Raw genomic sequence first — 16,484 nt, forward strand, 5'->3', positions numbered from 1 at the left:
AACAATTGTATCAATCTAGGGTAAATCCTTTGGATTAAGGTTGACCTAACAGTCATTGAAAAATCCTTTAATAAGGTCGCATTCCAAGTGAATGGCATAAAGTCCTCTAACAAGGCTCACTTTTAACAGGGTGATTGAAATCCCTTAACCGGGTCACATTTAATAGTGTGTATTGTAACCTTTAACAGAGTTGGCCTTTCATAGGACATCACTTCAAGTGAGTTAAAAGGAGTAGCATGTTACTGGTGTTTTTTCCCAAATTGGGTTTCCACATAAATCATTATGTCAAGTGTGTTAATGAATGTGTTGTGTTTCATGCTTTACATTTCTGCAAGTTGATTTGATAGTAACATACAAGTTTTAGTAAATACACAATGAATGCATGCATGGGTATGAATATTTTATGGATTCATTGAATTGTGGAAAAGTTTTATTTTATGCATTTGGACTTTGAATAACTGATTCACCCCCCCTCTCAGTTATTCCAAAGTAATTCCAACATAATCTAGCTTTATTCTTATTACTTCACCATTTTCATTTAGCTTGTTTATGAAGATCCACTTTGTACCAAACACATTCTTATCCTTGGTTCTTGGTACCAATGTCCAGATGTTGTTCTTCTCAAAAATTTCAATCTCTTCATTTATAACATTAATCCAATCATTATTTTCTAGTACATCTTTAACTGTTCTAGACTCAAATTTAGAAACTAAACATGCGTTCTCTCTCAACTTACTTCTTTTCATGACTCTAACATTTGTGTCTCTAATTATCTAGTTAGGTGAATGATTCCTTCTAGCATACTTTGCTAATACATGCTTGGTTTTCTATTGTTCAACATTTTCTCCACTCGGTGGGGGCTCAATATGTTGCTTGGTCATTGCTTAGGTACTATTTTCTATCACTCGATGACTTCTGTCTATTATTAGGGTAGGGTACTCGGTGCTCCATTTTGTACATTGAAAAACCTTTGATAATCCTCAGGTTCTTTCTTTCTTTCTTCATCATTCTTTTTTGTAAACTCATCAATTCTCACATTTACACTTTCAACCATTTTGTTAGTAACCTTGTTCAAACATTTATAAGCCTTGCTTCTAGTCGAATAACCTAGGGATATGCCTTCATCACCTTTAGAATCAAATTTTCCATTCCTAGCATCTTTCAAAATACAAAACCTAATTCCAAATACTTTAAAGTAGCTAACATTCGGTGTGTGCCCATACCAAAGTGTATAAGGTATTTTGTTTGTACCTTTCTTCAATTGTACTCGGTTCACTATATAAATAACAATGTTGATTGCCTCTCTCTAGTATATCTGTGCAACCTCCTTATCAATAAATAGTGTTCTTGCACAATCAATAATATATATGTTCCTTCTTTTAGCTATGACATTCTACTGTAGTGTCCTTGGTGTAGATAGTTGTCTCTTGGTTCCATTCTCATTGCAAAAGATAGTAAACTCACCAAAACTCACCTCCTCTATCGGATCTTTATAAGCATTTCAATTGATTTCCTATTTCCTTCTCTACTATTGCCTTATACCATTTGAACATTTGAAATGCATCACACTTGTCTTTCAAAAACATAACATACATTATCAACAAATACGATAGGATACTAATCACCATAATAGCTTTGAACTTATACAAACTAATGTAAATACTTTAGAAAAGAAAAAAAGATTAAAATTAAATGTACAAACTAAAATAATTTCTTTAGAAAACAATTGAATATAATAGAATTCTAATTAAATTATGCCTTTCCAAAATTATCTCAATCACATTTGAATAAAAATATATCTACTACTTAGTCCCTTCCGTTTTATTTCATGTCCCTCCTAGCTTTCATCTCTTATTATTATTAGGATATTATAATATTAGTAACCAATAACCTAGGGCCACCCTTAAACATCACTCACTAAGCAAGAAATTAAGCCTGAAAAAATAAGTCCACTTTGACTATTTAACACTTTTAGCCTAGAAATCAAACCTTAGAATGTAATGTTTAAGCCGTCCAATATCATAATGGCCATTTTCTAATCGATAAATTTTGCATTAATCCAAAACATATAATCTGTAGACAAGGAAACATGTACTATAATTATCCTTCACAACTCAAAAGAAAAGGAAGATTTGTATACATAGAATAAATGGTTTTGTCTAGTTTGACTGAATAAACGACTATGCTATATTCATCATTGAAGAATTATGATAATGTGATTGTTACGGCTTCAATGGTGATCACCACTAACTAAACAGTTTGTACTATCCAGAAATCCTTGGAGATAACATATTAAGGTGCCAAATTTCTCCACGCCCATACCATGAAAAATTGAAATAAAATTAACCAAAAATAAGCATAGCCGATTTTATCAGTGTGAAGATAACAGGGAAAAAACAGAAAAAAAAGTTCAACAATGCTTGCATTCTAAAGTTAAATATACATAAATCTGCAAAACATTCCAGCAAATTATGATACTGAATTTCTCCTCCATCTTCCTCTGAGGCGAGTTTGTGTTGGTTGCGGGCTCTGAACTGGGAAGTCATCTTCTACGCTGCACTGCTCATCTAATTTATCGCCCATTGTTGAATTACACTGAGGAACTGCAGTCATGTTCTTTGGAATCTTCTTCCACCACTTGAAAAAAGTTCTCTGCTTGGAGATTTTTTCCACCTGCTGCTTCATGGAATCGCATTGCTTTTGGAGCTCTGCAAATTCTGCCCTTAATTTTTGTAATTCCAATGGAAGCGAGCGAATGTCGTAGTTATTTTCTCTCTCGGAAGAGCACCGTGCTTTCTCGTAGCAGTGAGCTGGGCAGTGTACTGCCCGCGGCTCGTTTGGCGGCGCCGCCGTTTTTAATTCGGCTTGTTTGGCGTTCCTGAACTTCATCTGCTCTGCGAAGAGGAGCTGCATTACGGTTCGGATGGGCAGGCGCTCGTTCTGGGCAGCGTGCATGCAAGCGTCCACTGATAGCTTCTTGCTGTTCATTAGTCTGCACAGCCGCTTTCTCTCTGTGTCCGACAGTCCTGGATGAGCCTGTGGATTGTAATGGGAGTTTTTAAGTTGCGAAATCTTCACTGTATTGCCTATCTTGTAAATAAAGGCGGTGGGTATGACATAATGTATCAAAAGTCTTGTTTTTTTTGATCTTCCAAATTTGAAAATTTCAGCAAAATCTGATCTATTTTCATTTTTCAATTTTGATCAAAAGTGCATTTTGTCATGAAGATAGTCGATAAATAAAAGGATCTCTAGAGCTTATTAGAATTTAAGAGTGTTGGTATGTTTTCTGTTCATGCACTTCTTGTTATGAATGTCCGGCTTGTTTCAAGAGATCCACCTACTTTTGGCTCAGTACAGTTTAAGTTTATAGTAATTTGAACATTATCTAGATCTAATGAGTGTGAAGTGTTTCATCAGTTTCACAAGAAATGAGTTCGTGTGAGCCAATAAGAATCAATAAGTTTGACTCAAAAAAATTGTGAAGAAGTAAATAGAGAAGCAAGTCAGTAGGATATGAGTTTTGAGAAACTTTATGATAAAGTATATTTGATCTAGAATGGTACAAGGCTTAGTGATTTTATGAATAGCCTATGTATATCATTAAAGACTTAATTAGAGTTGAACAGATCATTTATTTTCAACAAGATGAGTTTCTGACAATAGCTATTCTTAAAATATAGATGAATGAATTTGAATAAAAAATCAGAAAGTTCAACTCCAACGGAACAACTAGATACAATGAGTATTTACTCTCACCAGAGATAAATTCATATAAGATAAAGTTTGTAAAGTTGAATCAATAGAATTCACTCAAAAACTATACAGTTAAACTATAATATTAATATAATGGAGAAAATACCTCCTACCTATCAAATTTTATATTAGAAATCTAATACTTTATCTATAAATATTAAGTAGATCCGTCCTTTTCATCAGAAACAATTCATACAAACTAATATAAAATTTGACTTAAAAATCTGTGTAGTTAAATTTAAGTATTAACATTACAATTCAATACAATATAAAAATGTCTATTACTTATCAAATCTCATATTAATCTCATAAGTTACACCTTACACCCTCTCTGAGTAAAAATCTGATGTAGGGATGACTTACATCACACAATAAGACTTCATTCCTAGACTTAAGTGTTAAATAGTCAAAGTTAACTTATTTTTTCAAACTTAATTTTTTAATGCATGATATTTAAGAATTGAGAAAAATAACAAATGAGAAACAATTATATTCTCTACCAAAATGAGGAATGGATTAAATTACCTAGATTATAATTTGGGTGGACGGGGATATGAATAATTTTCCGTGTGGTTGTGTTTCTACTGAGACAGAAATTATAACACGCTTGATTCATTTAAAATAGAGGTCGCAATGTTTAATTTCTTCCACGAAATAACAACTCAGCAGGCAGGAGAGTAAATGTGCTGGTATTAAGAATCAAATAAAACCAAACAGAAACATTGGCATGGCAACAGCCTTCCAAATACATTGAGAAAGAGAATTTATATGATATTTTATTGCTGGCCATTTCTCTTTTTAGTAGCAGTATGTTTTTCTCCATTTATAAATGAACTAGGCTGTAGTCTGGAGTCTGACTGTTATTACATTTCTGTTTATTATAATATTGACATAAAACAGTCATGTATAAAAAGTTGCAATTCAATTGATTGAACATAACTGCTGAGGGTGATGGTGGTATGATTGAACATAACTGATGAGGTGATGAGGGTGATGATGGTATGTTTCTTGATTTTATCATGTACCAAGATCAAAATTTCTAAAAATGTGATATAAAAGTTAGGATTGAATTCTATTTTAGATTTTTTTAAAATGAAATTAGTCTTTTCGTATAAATGTTAATTATTTCTGATAACATTTATATATAAACGATTCTATTTCAGTAGATTGAACATAATTAATGAGATGTTGGACTCCATTACACTATCCAAAAAGATTAAAATTTTTGATATTGTGATTGAGACCAGTACCTTAACTGGACAAAACTTTGACAAAAGCCATTGTTTATACTCTTATAAAAACTAGAAAACAAATTTATGAATTCTCCGTTACCAACAAAGGAAGAAAAGGGAAACCCAAACATTATGCCTAATGAGTAAATCGAATCAAAGCCATATGGAAAACCTAAACAAAACAAGAAAAACCAAAATAAACAAGAACCCACCTTGAGATAAGTATCAACAGCTCTATAGAGCCCATCATCACAAGTCCTAGCATAGCCCGGAAGAGCCTCAGCCAACGCCTCAAAATCAACTACACTAAAACTCTTATCTTGACCCACTTCCGCCAAATAGCTATCCAAGATCTTGGCCACCTTGAGCTTAGCAGATCTGCCCACATGAGCCCCATCATCTTCTCCATCCTGAGCAAGGAAACACTTGACAAGGCGGTAGACAAGGCGAACATCAAAGAGAGTGGGGGAAGTCATGTGAGAAGAGAAAGAGAAGGAAGGAATGAGGAGGTCGGAAACAGTTGCCTGCTCCAGCTGAAGCCCAACTCGTCTCTCCAACTCTGCCTTAAACTTCATATCGGCTCCCACAATATGAGCTATGCGAAGCAGCCTCAGCAGAAAGCTGCACGACACAACGTCCTTCTCTGCCGGCAAAATGCTCACCAATGTCTCCAAGATAAATCGGTTCTTGGCCGTACTGTTCTCATTTTGATCTGCACTCTCCATGATTTCCTTAGCGTCCCCCATATTCTCAAGCAAGTATGCAGATGTGTTGTGGTCTTGAGCGAGGCCAGGCAGCCATTTCATGGCGTAGTTGCAGATGACCGCGCCAATCATATCCGGGCTAACTCCCTTGGCTTTTATTGCATTCACTGTTTTTATGAAATAATCCATGTCGAGCATACATAAATCTTCGAACCACCAATCCATGGGAGCGTATTTCTTTCCACTTTGCTCTCCTGCCTCGCCTTTCCACACTTGGGTCTGTGTTTTCTTCGCCGGTTTGCCCTCAATGCTGTATGACAGCATCATGAAAGTTTCTTCCTTTCTCTCTCCGTGTTCTAGACAAAAAAGATCAAACCCAAATTGTATTGAAGAATCTGTAATAAACTATCAGGCCCAAATTATGTCGAAGAATCTATAAGAAAATCTCAGACCCAAATTATGTCCAAGTATCTATAAGAAACTCTCAGACCCAAATCATATTGAAGAATCTGTAAGAAACTATCATACCCAAATTATAATGACTTGAATCTAACTCTGAGACCCAAGTTATAATGAGGAATCTATAAGAAGCTATCAGATTATAATGAAGAATCTATAAGAAATGAATCAGACCCAAAATGTAATGGGCCACAGCAAGGAATCAGACCTAAATATCAGTGAAGAATGTATGAAATGAATCAGACCTAAATATCAGTGAAGAATGTATGACTTTTGAGCCAGACATGTCTTGCTGTGTTACTGTGGGCTGCTGGTACATTACAGCCTAGCAATGATTGTGTGTTGTGTATCAGCTACACAATTTTTTGCGTGACAAGGACCCTACGGCAGTTAATGTGATCCAGTCCTAGGAGAATGTGGATCACATGTTTACAGAATATCACCTTCTTATTAAGAATTTATGATATTGAGGAAATTTGCCTGCCATGCATAGGATTGCAGAAAAACTTTGGTGTATATACTATTAGCCTCGTCTAGTTTGTAATGGAAGTTTTTACTTGTGGTTGAACTGGTGTATATGCTATTAGCCTCCTCTATTTTGTAACAGAGCTTTTTACTTGAGGTTAAATTTTTATACAAGTTTGTAAATTTCTTTGCATTGTAAAAGTTTTTAATTTGAGAGGCTTGTTAGAGTGACATTAGATTTATTTATAAATATTTTGGCATTTTGAAAAAAAAGTCAGTTTTAATTTTTAATAACTTAAACTTACATTTTTAAAATATGAAGAGGTTTTATATGAATTTTGTGTAAATCCTCAATAGTAGAAGAGACTTACATTTTGGGAAGCACTGTAATTGAATTTATTTTTTCTTGATGTTTTGCATATGAAAATTTCTATCACTTATAATATTATAGAAAGCTTTGTAATATGGACTTTTGTTTTAAATTTAAGAAATATTTTAAAGTTGGTGTTCTAATTTCTTGTTTCATTTTAATTTCACTAATTTAAACATTCAATTTCAAAATGTAGGAAATGTTATTTTCTAAAAGACTCCAAAAGATATTGTAATAGCATGACCATTAGCACAAAAAACTCCTATCTTTTATCTTAAATTTTAAAATTATTTACATATTATAATATGATATTCAATAATAAAACATTATATTTCTACTTAAAAGTTTATGTTAGTAATCGAAATAGTTTTAAAATAATATAAAATTAGCATTAAGAAAATAAAACAATTCCAAATTGATCTCTCACAACATTTTTTTGCTTATGATGCTGAATTTTTATTGCATATGTTACCCACTAAAAATTGAGAGTGGTGTATTTATACAAGCCACAACTCATGTCATAAGATAATTCTCTATTCTCTATTTTTCATAGCATATGTCACTACTTAAAAATTTAATATACGACATGAATTACAATATATGCCCCCCACCCCCCATGAATAATTGGTTGTAAAATAGGATACATGGAATTGAAGAGACTATGATGTGTGAATAAGCATGTACACATACAATCATCTAAAATAAATAAATAATAATACACTGTCTAATAACATTTAGAAAGATAAACATTTTTGACACATATGGGGTATAAATAATATCAATGATGGTATGTTGTTTTAGAGGTTACAATATTAACATTTTACATTTCACAACTACATGCTTAAGATGCTATGACCCAAGAAAACAACACCAAAGGTATACAAATTGAAAGCACTGGTCATGATAACATATGTGGAAGTGTTGAATATAATAACCATGATGATCACATTAGATAATAGCTATTTCTATTGACAATGATAGGGTATAGAAGACATGGCATATACTTGAAAACCGTGAATGATAAACATAGAGTGAAATAATATGCTCTCTCTCCACAAAAGAAAATAATCAATATTCAATCCACTACGTCAAGATAAGAATAATTAAGTTTGTTGGTGTGTTTATTTCACACATAATAAGACATTGTCCTAGGTTGTAATTATACATGCTACTTAAGTTTACTTTTGGTGGTATTATCACATTATCACTTTCCATCTAAGTGAGACTTCCACCTTCAAGGCACTTACCACTTTATCACTTTTCCAAATTTGAAGGGTGATCTACTTTTAGTGTATGTATCACATGATCACTTTTTCATATTAGGTAGGTAATAAGTTATAACTTTTTGAATCACATAATAAAACTAAGACATTTATCATAATCTTATGCACTCCTACATCTCACTAAGGTTGTCTTGTTTAACCAAGGGTGCTCCTTTGTAATATCAATTGAGCCAATTTAGTTAATTCACACTATTTATTTCATTCTTGGTGAGAATATAGTTTATTATCATCATTATTAATTCTCCCTTGTTGGTGTGCTTTCCATCAGGCCTCAAAATCTTTATTGGCTATCCTGATAGCCACATCTTATGTGGTTCATAGGCTTTAGAATTTCTTTGAATAGTCTTTTTGAGATAGTTCTAGTGCAATTATCTTTTTAACTAAAAGACAAAATTGGAGTTTTTTGGTGGAAATATGAGGCCACCATTTGATTCAAAAGGTAAAAATGAGATAATATCAAATTTTAAGTCATTAAGATTATAGTACTTGACCTAAATATCTTAGAATTGTTTTTCCCTTCATAAAAGTATGGGTTGTTCGAATATTGGAAAAATATGTTCTTTTACATATTTGAGAGATGTATTGTCATTGATGTTAGCATGTTTCTTTATTATGTGTTGTAGAATTATCACAAGAATGTTTAATGAAATTATTGGTTGGCAAGGCTACCATCTTAAAATCAAAAGGTGTGAAGAGGAAAAGGTATTAAGGGATGTCTATAGTTGACCTATGTCAATTTATAGGGGTTTGTAATAGGATTAAATTAAGATATGGGTGATTTATTAGACATTAGTATTATGGTGTTCAAGAAGCATTCATGAAGAGATAAAGTGGTAATAAATACTTTAGTGTGATATAATTTCAGGATGCGATGGATATGAAATGTTCAAGAATTTCTATTGTGTGATTCACATGATTGGTTTGTGGTTTAGAGAATCACAAGATGTGTTTCTAATTTAATAGAGGTAACTAATTTGTGTTCTTGATGAATAGTGAAGAGCTAGTGATGAATGCTAAGAAAAAGGTTTTCCTATTATTTTTGGGCTATTTCATGAGCCTTTTTGATGTTTCTTAATAATGTAATATTCATGTTTCTAGATCACATTGGTTGGTGTGATTTCATTTCATAATTTTCTATTGGTGAGTGCACAAGGAACAATGCTCTTGACCAACTTATTGGTGTAACATGTTGCAACGTATCGTAGCATTTTATTGGAGTTGTTGCACATTAGAGGATATTATAATGGATAATTTATGTATACTATTTAACATTCAATGGATCACTTAATAATTTTAGTTTTATTAAATATATATTGTTTAGTTAAGTGTTTAGTGAGATAGACCTTGTTTGTTTCTACTAGATGATGAAATGCATAAAAAAAAAAGAAATCATTTTAATTATGAATGTGTACATCAAGGTATGTCTGGATGTGAGCTATGTACTTGTGACTATGTAAAGATGTTTATTGGAATCTAATATGATTCATTACAACTAATCATACACGATGTAGATGTTATCAACTAGTTCATGATTTAAGGATGCTATTCACACCTGGATCATTTTCCTTATAAATTTGTAAGGCAATGAGACTTCCCTTAAGCAAATTCATTCCATTTATATATTAAATCACTTTTAAACCTTGTACTACTTATAACATACAAATATTTGTGATTTCCATCTCCATTGTGGTTTTCCCATAATAGAGTTTCTATGTAGAAAGAATTGGTGTTATGTGTTCATTTGGTATTGTGGATTTGTGTTTACATGATTAACATTATGATATATCATTAAAAAAAATAATTCAGATTATTGGTTGAAATTTATGTGGTGAGGACACATCTTATTCACCCTCTCTCAAGTTTGTGGTGTTGCTATGTTATCAAGAATTAGAATTAGATAAAGGTTCCCATTTCAAATCCTAATAGCTTGAGGTGATCAAGGATGAAAACTTTTGAAGAAGGGTAATTCAAAGTTTGATGGTATAGGTTATGAAGCTTAGAAAGGTCAGACAAAAACTCTTTTGAGATGTCTTGGAAATGAGCATTGAGAGATTAAAAAAATGCTTAAAATCCTCATGTATAGATCTTACAAATGCTAGTGCTGATAAAAATAAGAAATTTGATTCAGTAAGAGAAAAGGAATATTTGTTTGAGTTCTTTATCACATTTATAATATTTTAATGTCATAAAACTAGACAAAACTAATTATATATACACAATTTATGGATTTTACATGAAGGAGAGCCTTAGGTAAATATGGAAAAGTGTAGACGCTAAGAGGAAAACATGAAGTGTTAAAAAATGAGAAAGATGAGAGCATTGCTACAACCATATAAAAAGTGGGTGAACTTTTTTGTGTAGTAAGATGTATCAGTGGAGAAATTGATGAAGATGGAAGTGAAGTTGAGGCTTTGAGATCATCACTTCCTTCCTACAAGAATAAAGTTGCATCCATGGAAGAAATTATAACAGTGACTAAGTTGAAAAAAGACAAGTTACTTGGAAAGGTATCTACCATTGAGTAAGTGAATTTGGTGATTCCCTTCCTTAAGTTGAAATTTCTTTCAAAGATACTATATCTAATAACCAACATAGATATGGCCCTAGAGAGAATTCATCAAAATATTTTTCAATTTATGCTAATGATACTAAAGAGATGGAGGAAGAAGAAATGAAACTTGAAGAGTGTGAAGACCTAATTTACAAAATAATACTGAAAGGAGCTAGTAAGTATGAAAGAAAGTACATTTGGAATATTTTTTTTTTGAAATAAAATTGGTCATTTTGCATCAAGATGTCCTAGGAGCTTTTCTAAATAAAAACCTAGATAATGAAAGAACTATTATTATGCTAATGAAGGCATGATTGATGAAGAATCAAAGAAATATGGTAAAAGTGTTGAAGAATGAGGATACATTGCTATCAAGGAAGAAGATCCTAGTCCTATTAAAAAGGATAGATATCTGGTTACACATGTTAAGGAGAAAAATAAATGGGTTATTGACAGTGGATGTTCACATCATATAACCAAAGACAAATAAAATTTGTAAAATTATAAGTATATGATGGTGCTGTATTCATAATCAGTATTGACTCTCCTTATCAAATCCAAAGTAGAGGATCCATTACTCTTGATGGTAAGATTAATACTGGGATATTTTATATTTTGAAGGAATAGAACATAATTTCTTAAGAATTAGACAACTAATTGATAAATAATGTGATATACAACTCAAGAAAGTAAAAACACAAAATCTTGGAACATTCAAGAGATGAGATCACATTAGATATAAAGTCAAAATGCAATATCTTTCATTTTATTAATGTTGAAAGAAGATGTTTGATTTCACAAAATGATGATCGTTGGTTATGGCATAAGAGAATGTGTCATGTGAAATCTGACAACATAGTTCAGATAAGTACTACTAAGGAAGTAGGATATCTACCTACATTAATTTTATTTTTTTACTACTATGGATAAGAAGTACTTGATCGGTAAGAAAACTAGATCTACTTTCAAAAGAAAAATGTTTTTACAAAAGGATTCTTAGATCTTGGGTCTATCTTGACTAGAAAGTTAATATGTTGACAATTGGCTAATCGAGATATATGGTATTTTTGTCATTTATGGCAACACATGATATACATGCTCATAGGCAACCTCATAAATAAAGATACTTAGCTTTTGGTACTTAGAAAATTGTCTAACTATGAATTTTGTATACAACAATGTATTGTTTTGTTTATAACTTGTTGCTGACGCCATATTATGACTAGCAAAGTTAGATGAAGATTGTATACATGTTGATGATGATGTGTATATCCTCAAAAGTTAGTACGGACTATACAGAACAAAGATATTCGTGTTTTAATGAAACAAGACAAAAAAATTGAAGGAAAGGATTATTTTGTTTACAAAATAATTACTTGTCCAATTAGGGTCGACATCCTAGATGTTTACTTTAAGTTGTAAAAGTGTATTGCGGTATTAGTCGACCTAGTAGAAATTTGTGTAAGGGCATGGTATTTATGCAAAGGAAATCTTGAGAATTCAATTGTGCTATCTTAAAGAAGTTATGTTGAGCAATTGTATGCAAACTTTTGTGAAAGTGATATGTACAAAGTTTTGTAAAAGCTATTTTGTGATCCAAGATTAGGGTATGTGCAAGATCATGGTCAACCAAACTATGCCCTTAAGTGGCAATAAAAAATCAAAAAATTAGGGTTATGTCAACTTGATGTGCAATTTTCTACTTGCTATTAACTTTATATCAAAAAGTTGAGAGAAAAGAATCTCTAGAAAATTGAATCTAGTTTCTAAACTACTAGGACTTATCTCAAAAAAATAAAAATTGATTGGTCAAAATTTTGAATTTTAATGCATTATTACAAAAATTTTAGAACCAAAATAAGAAGTAGACATATGTCTAACCACCTTAATCAAAATCAAATGATAATATTTTTTAATAATATTATAGATATAAGTAGTAGACTCATGCCTAGATGTGACACATATTTTTGGGTATTTTTATTCTAAATAAATATTAATTAATTAATTTTTGACTTTAGTATTTTTGGAATTAAAAAAACTCTCGTGTCTGACCACCTTAACTAATTCAAAACTCTGTAAAATTCAATTTTTCAGTTTTTTCCCTTATAGTATAAGAAACATAGAATGTGATGCATCTTTTGGATTTAAAAAATGTTGTACCATTTGAAAGTTATAGTTATTTTTCAAGTAGTGTGTCAGTCAACACTTTATATGTAACTCCATTAGAAAATAAGTAAAAATTTCTTACTAAACTCATAATTTGACAAACCTTACATTTATGGAAAGATAAGAACATTCTTAAAAAACTCTTTTCATTTCATCAAATTTTGAGGAAAAAAAGTTGTCAGCTACATGTTTGAAGTAAAAATCACATAAAAATAGGCCAAAAGCACATTTTAAGGATGTTTTTAAAGTTGACCATATAGGTTTGGTATCAAAAAATATAGTAGACCTGATAAATATATTAATTGTTTTCATTTAGTATTAGGGTGGGTGGGAAAAAAGTTGGAATAGATTTTGAAATGGTTTGAGATATTTCAGAACTACAGATTTTTCAGATCACCACTTTTTGGCGCACCATGATCCTGCACATACCCATCAAGCTAAAGATCAAAGATCAATATAGGAAGAAGTTACAATAATTATACTCCAAAAGTCTGATTGCTTGTTTGGGTAGTGAGCTCTTATTGTAATTGGAAGTGCATGTTTGGGCAGTGGACTCATTTTGCATGTACTATTCTACAACTCCTAACAAGGTAGCCACAACTCCTAACAAGGTTGGAATCTCCTAACAAGGATTCAAAGTCTCCTAATAGGGACTTCTTATACTAAATTTTCTCATTGACTCCTAATAGGGTCCATCCTCTAACAAGGAACATTTATATCAATATATTATCTAGTGGATATCATCCCCACTAGGGTTTTCCCTTGGCCAGGGTTTCCCTAGTTAACAAAATATGGTGTTATGAGTTATCATTGTGCATGGTTACTGTTACTATTCAAAATTACTTTATTAATTTGTTATGTATGGTTTAAAGTAAGAAATAATATCCAGTTGCCGACTAAAGTTTGTATATTACTGATTCACACCCCCTCTCAGTAATCCCTATTTCTAACAATTGGTATTAGAGCATAATTACTCTAAATAGGCTTAACAACTTGAGTAAGATTCCTATGGATATGGAACAATTGATGAAGAACTTTGAAGATGTTGATCTCAGATTATTTTTGACAAGTGAGTATCTATACACTTAAGTCATTTACTTAGTTCATGCTAAATAAGTAGTACATACCAAGCACATGTGTAAGATAGAGCATGCCAAGTTCATGGTGAGTGCCGAGCCACTCATGTGCCAAGTCACTCAAGTGCCAAACAGACAGTGTATGTCAAGTGATATAGGAGCCAAGTAAGAAGTGCATGCCAAGTGATACAGATGCTAAGTCATAGAATAAAAATCAATATATGCCAAGCATCAGAGACTTCAGATGCTAAGTAAGATAGTTTTGACATATTTGTTTGTAATGGTACAAACTACTATGTAAATCATTTTTGAGCTAACTTAAAGATTGAATTATGATATTTTGGAGATAAGGACGAATCTTAAGTTGGAATCACTATGAATTTCATGTAGCCAATTAGAAAAAGGGAAGGATTAAGCAAAAAAATGGATGAATCATAGCCATTGATTCATACTTAACCCTATGTCACCTAAGTCTTCTTAAGGAGGAAAAAACCCTAAACTATCTGGAGTACGTGAAAGAAGTGAAGAGAGAAGCTTGCATGCACAAAAAAAGCATTCATGGCAGCTAAGGAATTGTGAAGTCAAATTTACAGAATCAATTAAAGGAGAACAAAGGAAGGGAATAGCATAGAACAAAGAGACATCTGATCAAGAAGGATTGAGAATACACCAGTTTAGAGGTGATATTTCATTAAGAAACCAAGTACTAACCATAGGATCAATGCTAAGATTTTTCTAGTAGGTGAATTAGTTAAATCTCTTAACAGAGTAGTTCTAGCAAGCTATATTGAAATCCTTTAACAGAGTGGTTACTTAGTTGTGAGTTGAAGTCCTTTAACAAGGCAGACTTCTAAGAGGATGTTGAAATCCTTTAGCAGGGTAAGACCTAACAATCTTTGTAAGCCTTTAATAGGGAAAACCTTTCATAGGGTAGATAATGTCTCATGATCAAACATTGTAACCTTCATTGGATACACTTTATTACTATAGTAGTGAATATTTTTCGGTGTCATCCTACCCTAGTTTTACCTTCTCATTGATGGGTTTCTGTGTAATCATATCTAGTGTCATATATGAGTGAATATTTACTTGTTTGCATGATTTAGATGTACATGCTTTACATGGTATTTTACTAAACTTATTGAATGTATGAGATGGATGTGTGGTGAATTTTTTATGAGTTAAACTTTAAACTACTGATTCAGTCCCGCCCCCGTCTGAAAAGTTTACCTTTTCTATTATAATTCCAATAGAAGATGCACTTGAACAAATTGATCTCCTTACTAAAGAAAGAGATAAACCAAAAGACATATATGAAGACTCGAAAGTATACATTGGATAATTAAAGGAAAAGATTGAACATCTCAAATCCAAGCCTAAATCTACTAATATGAAACTAGTAATAATGACTATTCAAATATGAAGATAAAATACAAGATCTTGAAGCATGAATTGAAGATTATGAATCTAAAGTTGACTTTGAGAAATGATCATAGAAAAGTTGAGTTTGATTTGAAAACTGAAAATGTAGATCTAAGAGAAAGTCTGGCAAAGAAGACATTTGAATTTGAAACATTGAAAGAAGATCATGAAGAACTTCATAAATACAATACTATTGTGAAAGGTGAATTAACTCAGTGCAAGCAAAAACTTGAGAAGCTTTATTCTAACAGAGAAAAGCTTGATGATTCAATGTCAATATAGAGACCTACTTATGATAAGACTAGTCTTGGCTATCTATTTAACATGTTTGCAAAGAAACTTGAGATTATATTAGATCCAAAAGAAAAAGGTGAACTCCAATGATAAGATTGAATCTAGTCAATCTTCTAACAAACACAAAGAAGTTGGACAAGGCAAGGAAGTTGAAATTTTGGATGCACCAAAGTAAGTGGAATCTCCTAAGGAAACTATTGGACTAACCACCAACATTCCCCTTTGGGATTCATGACATGGCTTAACCACCTCCTATGTTCTAGAAGTCTAGTGGCTATATTAGGCATTGGTAGGTCAATCTTTTGGTGCAACAACAACTCTAGCTTGTAACAAGTGGTATCAGAGCTTGGTCACATGTTCAAATCTCCTCAAGTAACGCTGAGGGGGGATTGTTGGACTAACCACCAACATTCTCCTTTGGGATTTATGACATGGTTTAACTGCCTTATGTGTTCTATAAGTCTATTAGTTGTATCGGGCATTGATAGGTCAATCTTTTGGTGCAACAACAACTCTAGCTTGTAATAGAAACCAGGTATGAATTTAAAGGTAGGTACTTTTCATGTAATGAAATAGATCATATGAAAAGAGATTGTACAAACAAGTCATTTAATCATGTTAAGGATTTTTATTATCATAATTGTTCATGGTATGGGTCATAAAGAAATTGATTATAGGAAACCTAAATATGACAATGATAGAAGAA

General features: G+C 32.0%; 1 protein-coding gene across 1 annotated transcript; it reads right to left on the minus strand.

Annotated features, from left to right (window-relative positions):
* Positions 1 to 2,319: 2,319 nt before the first annotated feature.
* LOC149533470 (root phototropism protein 3-like) lies at positions 2,320 to 6,495 on the minus strand. Its single transcript, XM_089803904.1, has 2 exons — positions 5,201 to 6,495; positions 2,320 to 3,036 (listed from the first exon to the last, which is right to left on the minus strand). Exons 1-2 carry the CDS (start codon positions 6,017 to 6,019, stop codon positions 2,470 to 2,472), a joined length of 1,386 nt encoding a protein of 461 aa, XP_089660030.1. The 5' UTR covers positions 6,020 to 6,495; the 3' UTR covers positions 2,320 to 2,469.
* Positions 6,496 to 16,484: the final 9,989 nt, after the last annotated feature.

The sequence above is a fragment of the Cupressus sempervirens genome, chromosome 10, assembly GCF_028749045.1.
Source record: "Cupressus sempervirens isolate cs-2001-9-10 chromosome 10, ASM2874904v1, whole genome shotgun sequence".
NCBI classification, from domain to species: domain Eukaryota; kingdom Viridiplantae; phylum Streptophyta; class Pinopsida; order Cupressales; family Cupressaceae; genus Cupressus; species Cupressus sempervirens.